General features: G+C 35.3%; 4 protein-coding genes across 4 annotated transcripts; all 4 read left to right on the forward strand.

The window, feature by feature from the left end:
• Positions 1-303: 303 nt before the first annotated feature.
• PCOAH_00028900 (Uncharacterized protein) lies at positions 304-1,083 on the forward strand (the record flags this gene model as incomplete). The annotated part of the gene is made up of 1 exon (XM_020059692.1): positions 304-1,083. One exon carries the CDS (start codon positions 304-306, stop codon positions 1,081-1,083), a length of 780 nt encoding a protein of 259 aa, XP_019915483.1.
• Positions 1,084-2,342: 1,259 nt separating this feature from the next.
• On the forward strand, positions 2,343-4,355 carry PCOAH_00028910 (Uncharacterized protein; the record flags this gene model as incomplete). The annotated part of the gene is made up of 1 exon (XM_020059693.1): positions 2,343-4,355. One exon carries the CDS (start codon positions 2,343-2,345, stop codon positions 4,353-4,355), a length of 2,013 nt encoding a protein of 670 aa, XP_019915369.1.
• Positions 4,356-8,035: 3,680 nt separating this feature from the next.
• Positions 8,036-9,077, forward strand: PCOAH_00028920 (hypothetical protein; the record flags this gene model as incomplete). Its single annotated transcript, XM_020059694.1, has 2 exons — positions 8,036-8,497; positions 8,772-9,077. 2 exons carry the CDS (start codon positions 8,036-8,038, stop codon positions 9,075-9,077), a joined length of 768 nt encoding a protein of 255 aa, XP_019915318.1.
• Positions 9,078-13,366: 4,289 nt separating this feature from the next.
• Positions 13,367-14,630, forward strand: PCOAH_00028930 (KIR protein; the record flags this gene model as incomplete). Its single annotated transcript, XM_020059695.1, has 3 exons — positions 13,367-13,384; positions 13,644-14,402; positions 14,589-14,630. The coding sequence occupies 3 exons, from the start codon at positions 13,367-13,369 to the stop codon at positions 14,628-14,630; spliced, it is 819 nt and encodes a 272-aa protein (XP_019915368.1).
• Between the last annotated feature and the right edge of the window lie 3,334 nt (positions 14,631-17,964).

A 17,964-nucleotide genomic window follows, 5' to 3' on the forward strand; every position in this document is an offset into this window, starting at 1 on the left:
CAAAAGTTTCATTGTCCCTGTGGTACTATCAGATAAGGGTACATATTGCGCTGTTCAAAGTTGTCTATCCGAAGGCGTCTACAAAAGTACTCACGGTTTTATACATTCATATGCAGTTATTTCCCCTCCCCCGCTATGGACTCCTCTTCAGTTACATCGTTCGAATAGACGACAAATAAACGCGTACCCCTTTAAGAAGACCCTTCGAATGGGGTAGAATATTCCCCATTGGTCATCCCTTAAGTATCTAAACCTTTATTGTAGTTCGTTCCCCCCCGAGTACACTGCAAAAGCTTAACAAAAATGAATTTCAAAAATTACTGCCCATGTAATTACCCGCAAGAGCGGAATATAAGCGGACTGGACTACCGCTTCGACATGAAAAAAAAATTGGTGAAATTCAGGCGCCGTATTTTTAGAAGACTACGCATAAAGAGTTTAAAGGAAGATCTAAGTAAAATTGAAAATCGAACAAGCTTATTAAGTAATTATCATTATAAAGGGAAAAAAAAATGGTACATGAATTTCCAGCCCTTAGGAAATGTAGCCATAGAGCAGTATTGGAAGTATGATAAAGTTACCCTGAAAGACATCCTAGGGTCGAATATCAGCACATCAAATGATAATTACAACACAGGATTACGAAAGAGTAAAAAGTATCTTAAGCGCATTGCAAAACGTATACTAAGAGGGAACCCTCATGAGTCATTAACACAAAGTGCATTCAAATGGGCAACGTATGATTATAACTCTGATGAAGACTCAGCGAATTCGTACATGAATAATTTGGGTTCTTCCTTACTAAGTTTAAGTACCCTTGCGATAAAGGATTCAGAAAAATTGCTAAAATGGAAATTAAAATATACCGATAATTTAAGGAAGTTTAAAAAATTAAAAGCACAAAAGGCTGAAAAGAACTCCTCAACAGTTCGTTCTACCAATTTGGCCAAGAGGAAAAAGAAGTCCAGAAGATACAAGGCCAGTAGGGATCACAAAAGTGACATGGTTAAGAGTGACATCAGTTCAGATAAATATAAAGTTGTATTGAAAAGTTTTAACAAGGGGGACAAAAGGGGGCACTAAATTGGGGTGCCACATCAGGAGTTATGTATACGCTGGTGTCTAGCACCATGTTATATTTTCTTATACACTTTTTTGTCCGCCAGATGACACGCTGCACCTTTTTTTTTTATCTGCTTCTGTTCTGGAGCAACACGGGTGTACGTATGCCTTCTCATAGATGGGTGCACGCTGAACCGCGCCCCCACTACTACAACCCAAGTGAGGAATGCTCCTTCAGTGTAAATATACTATGGTCAGGTTACCCATCTTGTACACACTATAATTTAAAATAAACAAAAAAGAAAACTTTCAAAAGGGAAGGCATTTTTTTGCAACCTTTTTTTTTCTGTAAATGTTGTAAGAGCCTGGGGACATGCGTTTAAATACGTGAAGGCGATGATCGCCCTTACGTTCCTCATTAAACAATCTAAAAGTGCTAATCTCCCTGGGGAATAACCTCTTATTTTTCCGCACCCCCATCTTTTTTAATATTCTGGGCGAATAGAGTTGTACGTGCATCGAAATTTTAACGTATGGATATAAGTCACGTTGTGTGCATACCGTTCCCGCATTATTATTGAATATTTGCAAACGGGGTGCTTAAAAAAAGAGTATATGTTAACATAAACAGATTCGTTCGTGTGCGCTTAAGCAGAGGTACGCCCAGTATGGTTTCCCTAAAAATAATTCACGTCTCGTTTGAGCACCGCAATACTGTAAGCACATTCTTATTTGGGGACGTCATTTGGGGGAAAAAATAAAGAAAATATTGCTATACGTTTCTTTTTTTTTCAAAATTTTTTAATTCATAAAATACTAAAGCTATCTCCCCCTTGGGTGACATTTTTTGACACTCTTAAAAAGGGAGAGGAAGAAGGAACGCGCGTGTGCCAGATGGTTCTCAAATGAGTGACACAAAACCATAAGCACATACAAGTGCTTGCATACGTCCGTATGTTTACGCTTGTGTTTGCGCAGAACAACATAGCGAAAACTGGGGAGCAGCTAGTTGAGGGAGCCGACAAAGCGAACAGAGCATAGTAAAAAAAACAACCATCTTTTACCATGTTCACAATCACATCCGCATGGCTTCCCCTTCACCCAGGAAAAACGGAATAAACAAACCAAAGGGGGAGGCAGAGTGAAGAAACAGTGGAGAGGGGCTAGCCAAAAGGGAAAGGCGAAAGAAAAAGGCAGCCCAAACAGGCGGAAGCGCAAACGAAGGCGAACGAATTAAAACGGGAAGTCCACACCCCAGCCCACCACAAAAAACGTATATCATGCCAAGACATATTTACATACTTCTCATCGATTGCTTCCTTGGCCTATCAGTCGCGTATACCTTCCTATTTGAGCATGTAACGGGTCACAAAAAAATAGTTACCTTCGACAAAGAATTCCACCGAAATAAAATCCACGTGAAAAATAGAAAGAAGTATTTATTTGTGTGCAGAAATTCGTCCACAAGGGGTAAGAGGATATCTTCAAAGGGTTTCATTTTGAAGCACCACAGGGTGAACCACCCACCAAGTCAAGTACCCAGCGGCGCCGTTGCCCTGTTGAGAACAAACCGCAAGTCCTTCTTGACACCAAACAAGTTCAAAATATTCAGTAGTGACATTCGAAAGGACAGTTTTTCAAAAGATAGTGAAGATGGAGGAGAAAGTGAAAAGCAGGATGAACAAAATCTAACGGGTGAAAAGAACGACAAGTGGAAAAAGTATTACGAGGAAAAGAGGAAGAAGGAAATATTGAAAGATTTAGATAAGAATGTGCGGAAAAGAGGGGAAGGATTGATAAGCGGTAGTCCTGCGGAGAAAAATGATTCTATGCGTGGAGGCGTGGGTAGCGAAAATAACAGTAAGGAAGAAGGAAGGGACCTTCGGACAGAGGAAGAAGATGTCCAAAATGGGAAAGATCAGGAGGAACTAGAAGCTGAGGAGGAAGAGGATGAAGAGGAAAGTGACGATGATGATGACGAAGACTACGACTCGTACGACACCTACGACGACGAAGACACACACGGCGCCCATGCACACCGCAGCGCACATGACAGGAGGGATACCCACCTGGATTACCCCTACGACCACGAAGGGGCTCAAGGGAGAAATCTCTTCTTCGCGAACAGTAAGAACAGCGAAAACGCGCATGGTAAATTTTATGACGACAGGAAAAGCGGGGCCGCCTCGAACCCCCCCTCAATAAATGAAAGCATAAATAATATCTTCTCATCGAAAAGAACGACGAAAGATTTCCCCCTCTTTTTCCCCTTGAACAATAAACCCTTCGAAAATAGCAACAATAAATATTTTGACAAAATTTGCAGTATCCCCCCAAATGAGCTCATTAACCGATTTTTTGAAAACACATCCGAAAGGGTTAAAGAAGCTGTAAAAAATATCATTTTTAACATCATTGGAAATATTCAAAAGTACACCATCGAAACTTCTATTTTGATTACCTACGACAAAATTTATAATTTTCTCCTCCAAATTATCCTCACGGGGTATATGATAAAGAACGCAGATTATCGGCTCAGTCTTAATGAATCCTTGTATGACCAAAATGATATTGTAAACAGAAAGGAGGACGATTTGTTCAATTTGAAAAAATCCTTTTATGGCTTATTTGCTAATATCAACCAGAGTAGTGAAGAAGAAACGCTCAACGCGAGTGAGTTAAGTAAGCCGGAACATGGAAGTCCCCAAGCACCAAGCCAGGAAGGGGAAGACATACAAAAAAACCCTAACGTTGATGGGGAACCCCTAACCAATAGTAACCTGCAGAATAATCTTAGCAGTGATGATGTCCTTGATCAGAATGGTAACCCGTATAGTTATGAGGAAGGGGGTCACCAATTACCATCAGAGAGCACATCCTCCTCGAGCGAAAAAAATGGCGAAAGCGATAACTTCCCAATAATTAACACAAAGAATTATATTATATTTTTACGGAAAAGAATTAAGTCCTTAGAAATGCAGTTAAAAAAATTAAAAGAAAATAAAACCATTTTAAATGACGATTTACTTTCATACATAAAGTCACTCACAGATGTGCAGCTCCGTTCACTGACAGACAACATCGGACCACTGGTCCTCGATGCAACAAAAAAAATTGTGGAATTAGTAATACAGGGCATGACATTAAACATTAACAAAAACTCGTCCAATGAATTAATATATGTAAGTGGCTCTGTGCTCACTTATATCTGTTTCTGGCAGTTGATAATCGGGTACACTCTTAGGGAAATGGAAATTCGTGATGAACTCTCCGATTATCTGAAGGGCAACTAGCCACCCTTCCAAGGGGAAAAACACCTACAAATATGTACATACATATTTATACATACATGTATACTTCTGTATCAATGAAATAAAAGGGAAAGGGAAATTCCCCGCATTTTGCGCATCTTCGTGCTCGCTGGAAACGAGCGAAACCCCTCTGCATGCACTGGCTGGTGTGCAGCTATTTTTGTTACTCCTTATTTTTTTTTTTTTAATAAAAAAAAATAACCATTCGAAAATACTGAACTGATATTAACACCCAATTTGCTTGGGGAACTCGATGCACATCCTTTTCTCCTGGCGAAATGGTTCACCCCGCAAAAGAGCATCTTCACCGTGTGTGTCGGTATGCTTCAGGTTAGACCACAAATAAAAGTAATTTGACGCAATGCCATCAACTAATGTTTTTGCATGACGGCTCTGATTGCTCCTCTTCTATTATACATCACAGCAATGATCACAAAGAGGAATAAGCACATTGACATGCAGCAATAATTTCTCCAGTCCTTTCCAACAGAGCATTAAATTTCCTTTTGAGATTAAAAATATGCCATCCTTAATGAAATAGGAAGAACTTGAGTGGTTTGTTACACCTCTTGCCGAGGCACTTATTTATATGAACAATAAGAAGTCATGCAATTTTTTTTTTTTTTTATTCTTTTTCCACACTTTTTTTTCTTTTTCTTTCTACTTTCTTATTCTTCTTTTTCTGATGGATCCTACCGCCCGCACATTTCTGCTTGGCCAGGTGTACGCCTGAACGGGGATCGAGGAGTTATTCCCACTAGAGATTCCTCCTTTATTTATAGTAGGTAACCGTCATCCGAGCAGTTCTTCACCTGAATAAACACACCCTTAACCCCTTATTCTACCACCTCTCACCACATCACTCAAATATCACTAATTCTTCCTTCCACTTGCACCTCTAACACCACCTTCCTTCCACATACCACCTAACAACAACAAACGTACCAACCTACCACCTTACTTCCACCGTACCACCCACCTACCACCCCTAGCAACCTTCCTACCACCAACCACCCCTAATACAACCTTCCTTCCACCTACCACCACCCTAACAACCTTTCTTCCACCTACCACCCCTAACAACCCACCTACTACCTATCACCAACGACTACTTTCTACCTGCAGTGGAATGCATACATTATTATTAAATACTCTTTAAAATAAAAGAAATAAGGAGGAAGAACTGTGCTTACCCATCTTCTCTTAAAGAATTCTTCCACTTTCTCCTCTGCTGTCTCGCCCATTTTCTCGTTTATTTTATTGTCCAATTCAGAGGAGGTATGCCTGCAGGAATGCAAGTAAAAGATATGTAATTCATGTGTTTCAAATAATAATGATGAGGATGATGAAAGGACAACGTTGGTAATTTTTTTGTTCCCTTTTCATTCAAAAAGTCAGTATGACAATCACTATCACCTTTATAATCAACCTTATAATCGGTCGTACTTGTTGGTGTAATTAGGTTGAGGGGTTGTAGATTGGGTCTTTTACTTTTTTATTTTTGTTTTTTAAATTTCTTCCTGTGTAATTTTTTCCTTCTATTTCATTCTCTCCCTACAGGTCTCTTAATTTCTGTACTTCCTTCTAAAACAAAAAGAGGGAAATACTCAGACTTTTCTTATTTTTTTTTTTTCTTTCTTTTTATTTTCCCTTTATTTTCCTTTTTTTTTCCTTTTCATTCTTTTTATCAGAAAGAAGACGTAATTATTCGTCCATACAATATGCTCTGCATTTCTTTGCAAAGAGAAAGAAAAAAAAAAGAAGAATTAAACACCTCTTTTTTTTTCTTTCCTATTCTTCTTTTCTTCCTTCCTTCCACCTCTAACGCACAAATCTGCACCCCTTACACCCTTCCTTCCAGCCCTAAACCATCGTTCTGAAACCCTTAAGCCTTCCATTCTACCACCCCTAAACCTTTATTCTAACACCCCTACACCTTACCCCCACACCCCTTATACCCTTTCATTCTAATACCCCTAGGAACCTACCTTCCACCAACCACCTAACAACACCACCCTAACACAACACCACCCCTAACAACCTTCCAGCTAACAACCTTCCAGCTAACAACCCACCTACCACCCTAACAACTACCATCTTCCCCCTTAGACCCTCGTTCCTTCCTTAGACCCCTTCCTTTCCCCTCCTCCTTTTTTTGTTCCCTTTTTTTCTTTTTTTTTACTTCTTTCCTTTTATGATCGTTCCGTTATGGGAACTCCTCTCTTCTTTTTCTTCTTTCCTCTTAAAGAAGAAATTTATTATAAATAATTTATTCATATGTACTGAAGAACTGTTTGCACATTACATTATATTATATGTATATATACCATCATTTTTTGAGCTAGTCTGCCCATTCGTTCTTCCTTTTTTAGTTTTCTACTCCATTGCATTTGTTCATATTTTTATACTTCAATTATATACGGTACGGTGCGATTTTGATGCATACATGTGTATGTGTATATAGGGTATGTTGCTACTATGTAAGTTCTGCACTACATATTATAAAGAAGAAACGAAAAAAGAAAAAGTAAATTATTATTTTTACACAGCGGTCATAAACGGAAGGAGCGCCTTAGTATGGATTCCTGCTGTAAGAATAAATGGGATTATTCTTATTGTGTAATTCTTTTTTTTTCCCATTTTATACATCCATTTGCATTTCTGAATAGAAATGCAGGACACACAATCCACAAAAGGGGGAATAAGTTATATATGTAATGTACGTTACTATGCATAGGCAATTTTTAAGTAGCAGTTTTAAATAACTTTTGAACATAAATTAAATGGGTTAGCAGAAATTTCTATTATGAGAAGGTACATTCTTCTATATGCACAATACATAGGAGAAATTAATAATAATGTAATGCACTATTCTATATAATTGCACAAAACCTTGCAAAGTATAATAAATAGATAAGCGATACTCGAAGAATTTGACCCATCTGTTCCTATTCTGTTATACTAGTACATTTATTCCTACTTTTTGGTTTTAATTATATATACATATAATGATGTTAATGTATGTGCACATAATATTTTATTTATACCTAAAAAAATTAGGAATATGCATTAATAAAAAAAAAAAAAGAAAAAAAAATTGGAGTATCGCAATTATGGAGGAAGCAAAGTTCTCATGTATTTATTCTGTATAAACACACATAAACCACTGTAGAATAAATTTACGATATATATACAGAAATATACACATTTGAACAATGACACCGGTAATGGGGAACAATGGAAATATGTTTTTCTGTTTAATGTGCATAATTCCATATACATGTAATCTTTTATCCACAATATAACGGACACTTAAAGAATACATACATATATCTATATATATATATACACCTTTCCAATAACACCTGTAGGGACAAAGTGGAACACGTACTTTATATTCCGAATGGATCTATGAGATGTTGGAAAAGGGGGGAACTGCGTCTACGGGCTCTAATACATTGGCCACTGCACCATTGACTAACGTAACTGGGTATGCAGATTTTAAAAATTGGCTGAGCACAATTGAAGGTGCATGGAACCTCGTACATAAAATAAAAGATGAACAATCACAGTCCGTTGATAATACTATCTGCGATTATTTCTATTATTGGTTAGGGGACACACTATTTGTGCAATGTGCTTTGGGTTCAATCTCAGATGCTATGAGTAAAATATACCAGCAATTGAAGGCTACTCCTGGTGAAAATGAATGCGGTTCCCTAGGTCACCATAGTAGCAAAGATGTCTTCAATGAAAATAAAACAAAATTCGACCTCCAACAGGACTATGAACCAAAGGGAGACAAATTAAAAAAGTATTATGAATCCTGTAGTGATTATTATCGTAGGACGTACAGAACCACTACTCCAAGTGTTCCTACTAATGTGGAAGAGAAATGTAAGAACGGTGGTACTAACCCTACTGATCCATATTGTACCAAATTCAAGACTACCTATGCAAAATACTGCCAACAAAATTCAACTGAAGAGGCTTGTGCAATAGTCAATGGAGTAGAAGCTTCCTCTGCACGCAGTGGTGTTCCTGCTGCTCGAAGCAGCAGCAGCACCGTCGCTCCAATCGTATCTTCTACACTAGGCACCGCATTAGTAGGATTACCAACAATGGTATTCCTTTTATATAAAGTAATAATTACGTCAATTATTCTCCTTACGTTTAGGGAAAAAAATACATATATTTGTGTTGTACATGTACATAGATATAAACATACATATATATACACATACTATATATATACAATACACACTTGTACACATATATAGTACACATATATATATACATATATACATATATATGTACATATGTATATATGTGTGGACATGTACACATATATATATGGTACACATTTTCACCCCTACCGTCCCATTTCTTTCTTTTCAGTACAAGCTGCTACCATCTTGGTTTAGTAACTATTCTGGTGGAGGACGAGGAAGCACAAATAACAATAGAAGCAACACAAGAAAAGGAAGATCCGTCCGAAGGGACCTCGACACATTAACAGCAGCAGACAGTTCAACCATATATTCCACCGAGTATTCTACAGTAGACGACGTGTCAACAACAAATTCCATGTCAGATAGAGCATCTACCATATTTGAAGGGCCATCTAAAAGGAGAAAAACAGTAGCAGGAATAACAAATAATAGTAATAGGCGACCAAAAAATATCATGTATCAACGTATATAGATCAGCGCATATAATAGTGCTGTCCTCCCATCCTCCCACCACTAAGTGTGACAAAAATGAAAAAAAAGGACTCTACACTACTACTACACTATACTACACTATACTACACTACACTAACACAACATTCTAATAATACACCACCACACCACACCACACACTCTAATAATAATACCACCCTAACAACAACACCACCCTAACAACAACACCACCCTAACAACAACACCACCCTAACAACAACACCACCCTAACAACAACACCACCCTAACAACAACACCACCCTAACAACCACACCACACTCTAATAATAATACCACCACACTAACACCACACTACACTAATACTATACTAATAGTATACACTAATAATATCACCACACAAATACCACACTCTAATAATACACCACACTAATAATACCACACCAGACACTCTAATACAGGAGTACACACTATAATACTTTAAATCTGTCGTGCTATACTTAAAAAAAAAAAATCCATTCCATTTCCTTCCTTATAACACATGCAAAAAAAAGAAAGCGAACTCATTCGAACATGCAAAAAATGTAACTTTTCTTTTAATTGTTTTATATTCACCCTTATATCTGAAATAAAAGCAGCAAAATTTTCAGCGTACATACGCAAACACATGCACATATACAACGCAACGCTGTACACCTATACAACTCTATTTATAATTTTTCTAATATGCTCAAAATATGTAATGCACAATTCGCTCTTATTACAACGTTAGAAATGCAACATATAATTGAGAAAAAGTGCTCACATTAATATATTTTTTCCTTCGCTCTCTCACTAGCTCTCTCTCTTTTTGTACAAAAAAAAAAAAAGAATACGAACCACTTCAACTACTTCTGAAATAGTAGAATTATGTCCTAAAATGAAATAGTTTTTCATTATTTTTAATCATAACATTTTTCGTATTAATTATTGTGCATTTTAATTTTAAATTTAGAAATAAAAGTTTATTAAAGTTACATTCACACACTTAAAAAAGAAAGAGCAGTAAATCGCGAACTACAAACGCACTCTATTTTATTAATGTTTACTAATAATAAAAAAAAAAAAGAAGAAAAGTAATCATATAACGTACTAATATACATAAAAAAGGAAGCAAGCAAAAAAATGGCAACTCTAAAATATTTAATGCTCATCTTCGTATATTGCTCATGGCAATACCCTAACCACCATGTATGACAGTTACTATTAAATTGTTGAAATTTGACGAACATATATATTTATTATGATTAAAAATCTTTTTTACGCTCTTTTAGCACTAAAAATTGAAAAAAAAAGTAGGGTGTGTTGGAAAAAAAAAAAATTTCCATCACCCCTAACAGCCTTCCTTCCACTTACCATCCCTAACAACCCTTCTCCTTCTTTCTCTTTTTTTTATCTTTTAGGTGAGTGCTATAAGCACATCATACAAGGGTGTCGAAACAAAAAAGAGAAGTACCACCTTAGGAGAAGGTGTGGGCACACTGTTAAAGGAAAAAGGTGACGCCACGGGGTCAAACAAACAACCAAATCCAACTACACCATCACCTTCTTGTGATAAGAACAACAAACAGCCAAATCCAAATGCACCATGTTCAACAAAAGGAAAGGAAAAAAGCTGGCGAGATCGACTGTTTTGTAGATTATTTCGTGGGGAGGTGAAAACACATGAATGGTTGCCTGTCGTAATAAGTATACCTTTCCTTTATGTATGGATTCCAAGTATTTTGAACTCGCTTATTACTGTTATTCCAGGGGCGTCAGACGCCAATTGGTTATATGTAATCGACCTCATAGTTTATTTAATCCTTGGGTTAGTAATCATTTTCGTCCTTCGGAAATTTTGGTTTTCCAAGGAAGGAAAGAATTTGTCCAATAAAATACTAAAATGCAAACCATCTACAGAAGAGAAGGTTGCTTTACTCACACAAAACAAATCTGAAAAAACAGAATAGTTGGAAGGTATTACATGGGTGGAAGAAAGGTTGTTATGGGTGGATGGAAGGGAAATAACGAATCTTTATATGAGTATGTGTGTATAACATTGTTTTTATATTATTGTTCTATATAGTTAGTAAGTCAAAATCTAAATGTTCTATACAAAATGTATGATAGTGCCCGTCCATATTATTATGTATTATTTTAATGTATTAATTTAAATGGTGGCACGATTTATTTCCTCTTCATATTAGTGTACGTTAACATTTTCTCCAATATGTAATTTACCAAGACAAAGAGGAAAAAATAAAAGATCCGTAAGACGGCAGCAACACTACACGTTAACAGACGACACGACAAAGGACAACTGACAATGTGTGTCCGTGTATTTGTGTGTGCATGTGTTCACACATTAGTTATTGTGTGTGTGTATGTGCACACATATATGAGTTATTATTAGTTATGTTATTTTTATTATTTTTTTTATATATAATTGTAACTTTTACCTTATATAAAAAGAAGTAAGCATGTGTTGGTAATCCGACTACTCCTAGGATGGAAGGGACGGTGGTGGTAGTCACAGAAAAGAAGGGGAACAAGCTGATAATCCTGGTGTCGTCCCTGGTGCTGTGTCTGGTGGACTTACAGCAGCAATAGGACTACCAGAAGTTCTTTTCTTTCTATATAAAGTAATACTACATAATTATAATTACAATTATCCATTGTAATTGCCCATTAGAATTGTAATAGTAATTATAATTACAATGGACAATTATAATTGTAACAGTAATTATAATGGACAATTGTAATTGTAATTATAGTTGTAATTACAATTGTTCATACAATTGTAATTAACACATTGCACACTTAAAAGTACAAGAAATACACATAAATAAGACTGTACACTATACATATATATATAATACAAATTCCCACCCCCTCTCTTCCTTTTCATTATTAGTACGGTCTCCTACCCCTTTGGCTTCGTGACCAATTTGGTAACAGCGCGGGAAGGAGCAACAGTGAAATCATAAAAAAAAGAACAACAACAACGATAGGACGTCAACACTTTGATACTTTAACTGACAGTTCCACGGAATATTCCACAACGATGGGTTCAATATCAAATCTCTCAACATCAGACAATTCTATAGACCATTCTACCGTATATAACACACGACTCAGTAGGGGAAGAACAAATAATAATAGAACAGGATGGCATAATATAAATATACGTTATCAACGCATGTAAGAACACAACACATCACATTTTGAAATGTAACACTGAATTAATATGATGTTCCACTTCCACGGAAGGGACAATAAATAACACCACGCACAGTTTATATATACAGTGTGTGTTAGGAAAGGAGCAAAATGACACTTTTCCTTCATTCTTTCTTTTCTTTTTTTCCTTCTTTCCTTCTTATTTCTTCTTTCCTTTTTCTTTTATTTTTCCTTCCTTTTATATTCTTTAAAAGAAGAAAGAAGGAAACACAAAATTTTTAAAATAAAAAAAAGATAAAAAGGTCCCCCAAAAGAAAAAAAGAAAAAAAAAAGAAGCTACCTCCACAATGAACTAATACATATTGAATGAATAAATATGTGAATAGTAAACTATGGGAATAGTGTAAATATATATATGTGAATAGTGTATAAATATATGTGAATAAATTCATGTACACATTGATGGAGAGAGGGCAGGAGGAAGGAAGAATGTATGCTCTCTCCCTCTCTGCACATATGCATAAACTGTATACTGCAATATGAATTTTTAACAATATTTTCTAATGAGCAACAACAGTCAACTCCTTCCCCGCTCCCCCTTCTTTTAAAACATAACAATTAAAACTTACACCAACCATACATAATGAAATTTTTCGCAATAGGAGATATTGCGTTCCCATGTACACAACAATACGGAAACATAAGAATAATAACATAACGTTCATAATAATCACCTATAGTCCAATAATATAATAAATAAAGGAATATATAAAAAATTTAATCATTCCGCTCTTCATTTATTCTACAATTCCTTTAACACATTTTATTCTTTACCTTGTACTATTAGTCATACATATGTAATGATTCTGATACATGTACATGTATGTGTTATCATTGTTTGAAAAAATTGAAGGAATGTGTAGTGTTGTTTTCACAGAGAGAGAGTGCAAAAATTTCAATATTCATGCTCATCCATATTTCATATTCATATTCCTATTCATCAATAATCAATATCGAACTGGAGCAGTATTTATACTTTCCCCCTTTTTTTGAATGTACTAATAATTTTGAGAATAAGTTCACAGCATACAGAAATATACACATAAATCAAACCATGGCATCAGAACCAACGGTAAGGGAAAAATATGAAAGGAAGAATATTGAGGGAGGGGGACAATGTTGGCTGGGAGGGGGTGTGGAAGGATGGGGTGTAGGAGGAATTATTTCCCCTTTACGCTTAACACCCCTTCCTTCCCCCTTTTACACTACAAACGACCACATAATAAACATACAATATTTTATATATAATATGATATAGTGTAGAATGAAATAAGGAATGTAAGAATATATATATATACTGTTAATTATACTTGTAGGCACCATTTTTAAAGAGTTTACCCTCAGAAGTATTGTTCTATGGTCCCTTTAGGAGGAGCACATGGACAGATAGTAAAGAATGTGTGGAGGGTATAAAAAATGCTTTGGAAACAAATGCCAGTGCAGAAAGTTATTTTAACCAAGTTAATAAGGCAGTATGTTATGTGTCCTCAATGTATGAGCACCAGAAGAATACATATTCCAATAAGGAACCTTGCCATTTTCTATACTACTGGATAGGAGACGTATTATTCAGTATTCTTGAGGAGAACAATATCAAGACTCTTCTACAAACTATTTGCAGAAGTATACAGGAAAAATGTTGGAATGGAAATTTTGAAATTCCCTGTAATCCTATTGGAAAAGAATTCTTCGACCATATGAAAATAACATATGACTTCCTTTATGACTACAGTAATATAAAGGAATATCTACAGCACTATAATACTAACCATAATATGAACTTCACCAATTACCTCGAGAAAGTTAAAGAAGCAAAGAATTATATGAGCGGAGGGTGTAATAATCAGAGTGGATACTGTAATAATTTCTGGAATCCACGTAAGGCAGACATTGAACAGAAACTATCAAACTTAGAATCCGAAATAAACTCTGCACAGGATGTAAAATCGCGTGCAGAAGCAGCAAAACAATCCACACAACTCAAGCTAGACGAAGCGATTCTTCAAGCAAATAAAGCTTCTTCTCTTTCTTCTGCTTTTGGTACCTTAGCAGCATTAGAATTACCAGCTGCCCTATTCCTTCTATATAAGGTAAAATTATAGCTAAAATTGAAAATTTTAACAATACTATTAATATACAACCTTCCCTTCCTTATAGCTCCTTTCCTTCTTCCTTAGACCCTTCTTAGACCACTTCATCCTTACACCCCCCTTAGACCCTCCTTCGACCCCTTCCATCCTCCTCCTTAGACCACATTTCCTTCCTTTCCTCCTTAGACCCTATCACCTAACAACCCACCTACCACCATTATCACCTAACAACCTACCTACCACCATTATCACCTAACAACCTTCCATTCTAACACCCCTAAACCCTTCATTCTACTACCCCTAACAACATTCCTTCCACCCACCTAACAGAACCTTCCTTCCACCATCCTAACAACCCACCTACCACCCCTAACAAACTTCCTTCTAACACCCCTAACAACCTTCTTTCCATCACCCTAAGAATCATCCTTCTAAGGCCTAAGAACCCACCTACCACCTAACAACCTTCCTTCCACTTACCACCCACCTAACAATCTTCCTTCTATCGCCTAAACGTTCTAACCGCCGACCTTCCTTAACCCCTTTTATTTCCTTCAGTATAAACCATGGTCTTCTTGGTTTGGTAACCACTTTTCTGGAAATGGAGGAGGAAGAAGCAACAGAAGAAAGAGAAGATCAGCTGGACATCACAACTTGAACGAGTTAACAGAAACTTCAACAGTGGACTTCACAGGAAGTTCAGAAACAGATTCCACATTTGATCCCACTACAGTACCTTCTCCTACTGCGTACACAAGACAACCCGGGGGAAGAAGAAATAATGGGGGGGATCGCGGGATGGTAGGTTATCAAAACATGTAACATTAAATGAATGTTTCTATCCGATAAATAAGTAATATGTTATTTTCTTTAAATTACAGATAGAACGCACTGTTTTTGTAAATTATAAGTACTACATAGTTTCCTTCTTCTGAATTATAATGACGGGAAATATTTCATATAGGAAACAATATTATTATTGCTCTTAAATTGTCCTAATTCATGAATTGCGTGTTTATATGGTATGTTCATATGTCATCAGTATAAATAGAACTTATAATTCCTCCACATTACTTGTAGTACTTTAATTATTTCATTTTCTTTCATTTAAACTTTCCTTGTACGCTGGGTGCAGAAAATGAATCAGAAGTGTGTTCAATTTATTTTAGGGCTCCCCTCATGCAAATATTTCTTACATCTATTTTTTATTAGAGTGAAAAATTTGTAAGGGTGTAAGAATATTTATTGAATATACAATAGTTTCCGTTTAGTCTAAGTTGTTCCATGAAATAATTCTTCTTTATATTATGAATTTTAAGTAAATAAGGGAAAAAAAAAAAGAAGAGGTTCGGGTTCTTGTATAGTGTATTCAATAACATAGCGTAATGCGTACTTCTCCCTACTCCTTAAATGTTCCTACGCCGAATGTTCATTGCTTTAAGAGAATTTCCACATTTCTAAGTTTCATCCTATATATTTTTCCTTGTTCCGCAATAATGGAATCTTAATACTATGCTCAATATAATATATCTCATTATTAGGGAGACTGTGCATATTACGACAAGGGCCGCCGAATATTTTGCAAGGACGGTACTAAAAGTTTCTGCAGTTCCCGAATATTTTGATATAAGGGCAGCAGAAGGTTTTACACCGGAGCTCGAATAATATAGTGTGAATAAATAGGGGACGAAAGTGACCAATGTAAACAGTAAAAAATTCTTGCGCCTGTTTTCACGACATGTTAACTTTGTCAGAAGTACTCTAAGTCCGTTTTTCATACTTTCGCCTTTGATTTTTCCCTTTATATATTGTGAATTCCTTGAATTTACCTTTAGACCTGTCTTTTCTGACGGTTCACCCGGTTCATTGTTCATAGGGGGGATCCCACTGTGATTTTCGGGAAATTTATTTGGCTCCTGCGTTCCTTTATAACTTTCATCTGTTAATAGCGTCATTACACTTCCATCCACAGCTCCATTCTGGCTATTTATAATTCCTTGTAAAGTACCTCGCACAGTTACCTAACATACTAAGAAAATATACCCATAATTTATACAGCATATAGAAGCTGCGGTACAAAAAAATAGAAGAAAAAGGAATTTTTCATTTCCTAGCAGGAAGATAAAAAATAATGGTAATAGATGTAGAAATTCTTGAAATGTAGTATCTATTATTGTACATAGTCTGAATGTTGCAGGAAACAAAGTATCAAGCTCAATAATGCAACTTTCCTGAAAGATATCATTTTGTTTTTTTCTTTCTTTTTCCCTTTTCCTTTTAGAGTAAAAGATTGGAGAACCATATTATATTTTACTTATAGACTTACACAATATTCCATTATTCCATTCTCAGCATTATATTCCCATATATGTATTACTTATTTCGCACATATGAATATAATTCTTTCCCCAAAGGTATTATACTTATATTACACGCGCTAAATTCGCGTGTTCCACTATTGCTCACATTTTTTATTGCTAACTATTCATTTGTATTATATAATTAACAGATTAAAAAGGAATCCTCACTCCACCTTACATTGTATACAGTAAAGATCTGTTTTTGAATTATTAATTTACCTTTCACCTTACATTTATACGGACGCGCACACAAAACATGGTTCCTTCCTTCCTTTTTTTTTATTCGCAATTTTTTCTGTGTGACAAAATTTATATTAGGGCAATTCTTTTGGACAATTTTCTTGACATTTCTTTTTGCAATTTTTTTGACAAATTTATATTAGGGCATTTTTTTCCTTTGGGCAATTTCTTGTTGACATTTTTTTTTTTTTTTTGACAATTCTTTCTGTGTGACAAAATTTATATTTAGGGCATTTTTTTTTCTTTTTTTGGACAACAATTTTTTTTTTTGTGCAAATTTTTCTGTGTGACAAAATTTATATTAGGGCAATTTTTTCTTTTTTTGGAAAATTTTCCTTCACAATTTTTTTTTTTCTTTTTTATGCACCCTTCCGGGTGCACATACACCCCTAAATTATTAAACAAAGGGCCATATTGTTATTCTCACAATCTCAAATCCCGAACCATAAGTGTGAAATCTTACACACCCTAAATGCGAAATGCTATACCCTCCCACTGATTCATTCATCTCTATTTTTTCCTCCTTTTTTTTTTTTCTTTTCTTTTCTTTTCTTTTCTTTTCTTTTCTTTTTTCTTTTCTTTTCTTTTCTTTTCTTTTCTTTTCTTTTTTCTTTTCTTTTCTTTTTCTTTTCTTTTCTTTTCTTTTTCTTTTCTTTTCTTTTCTTTTCTTTTCTTTTCTTTTCTTTTCTTTTCTTTTCTTTTTCTTTTCTTTTCTTTTCTTTTCTTTTCTTTTCTTTCTTTCTTTTCTTTTCTTTTCTTTTCTTTTCTTTTCTTTTCTTTTCTTTTCTTTTCTTTTCTTTTCTTTTTCTTTTCTTTTCTTTTCTTTTCTTTTTCTTTTCTTTCTTTTCTTTTCTTTTCTTTTCTTTTCTTTTCTTTTCTTTTCTTTTCTTTTCTTTTCTTTTCTTTTCTTTTCTTTCTTTTCTTTTCTTTTCTTCTTTTCTTTCTTTCTTTTCTTTCTCTTT

This window comes from Plasmodium coatneyi, chromosome 10 (assembly GCF_001680005.1).
Source record: "Plasmodium coatneyi strain Hackeri chromosome 10, complete sequence".
NCBI classification, from domain to species: Eukaryota; Apicomplexa; class Aconoidasida; order Haemosporida; family Plasmodiidae; genus Plasmodium; species Plasmodium coatneyi.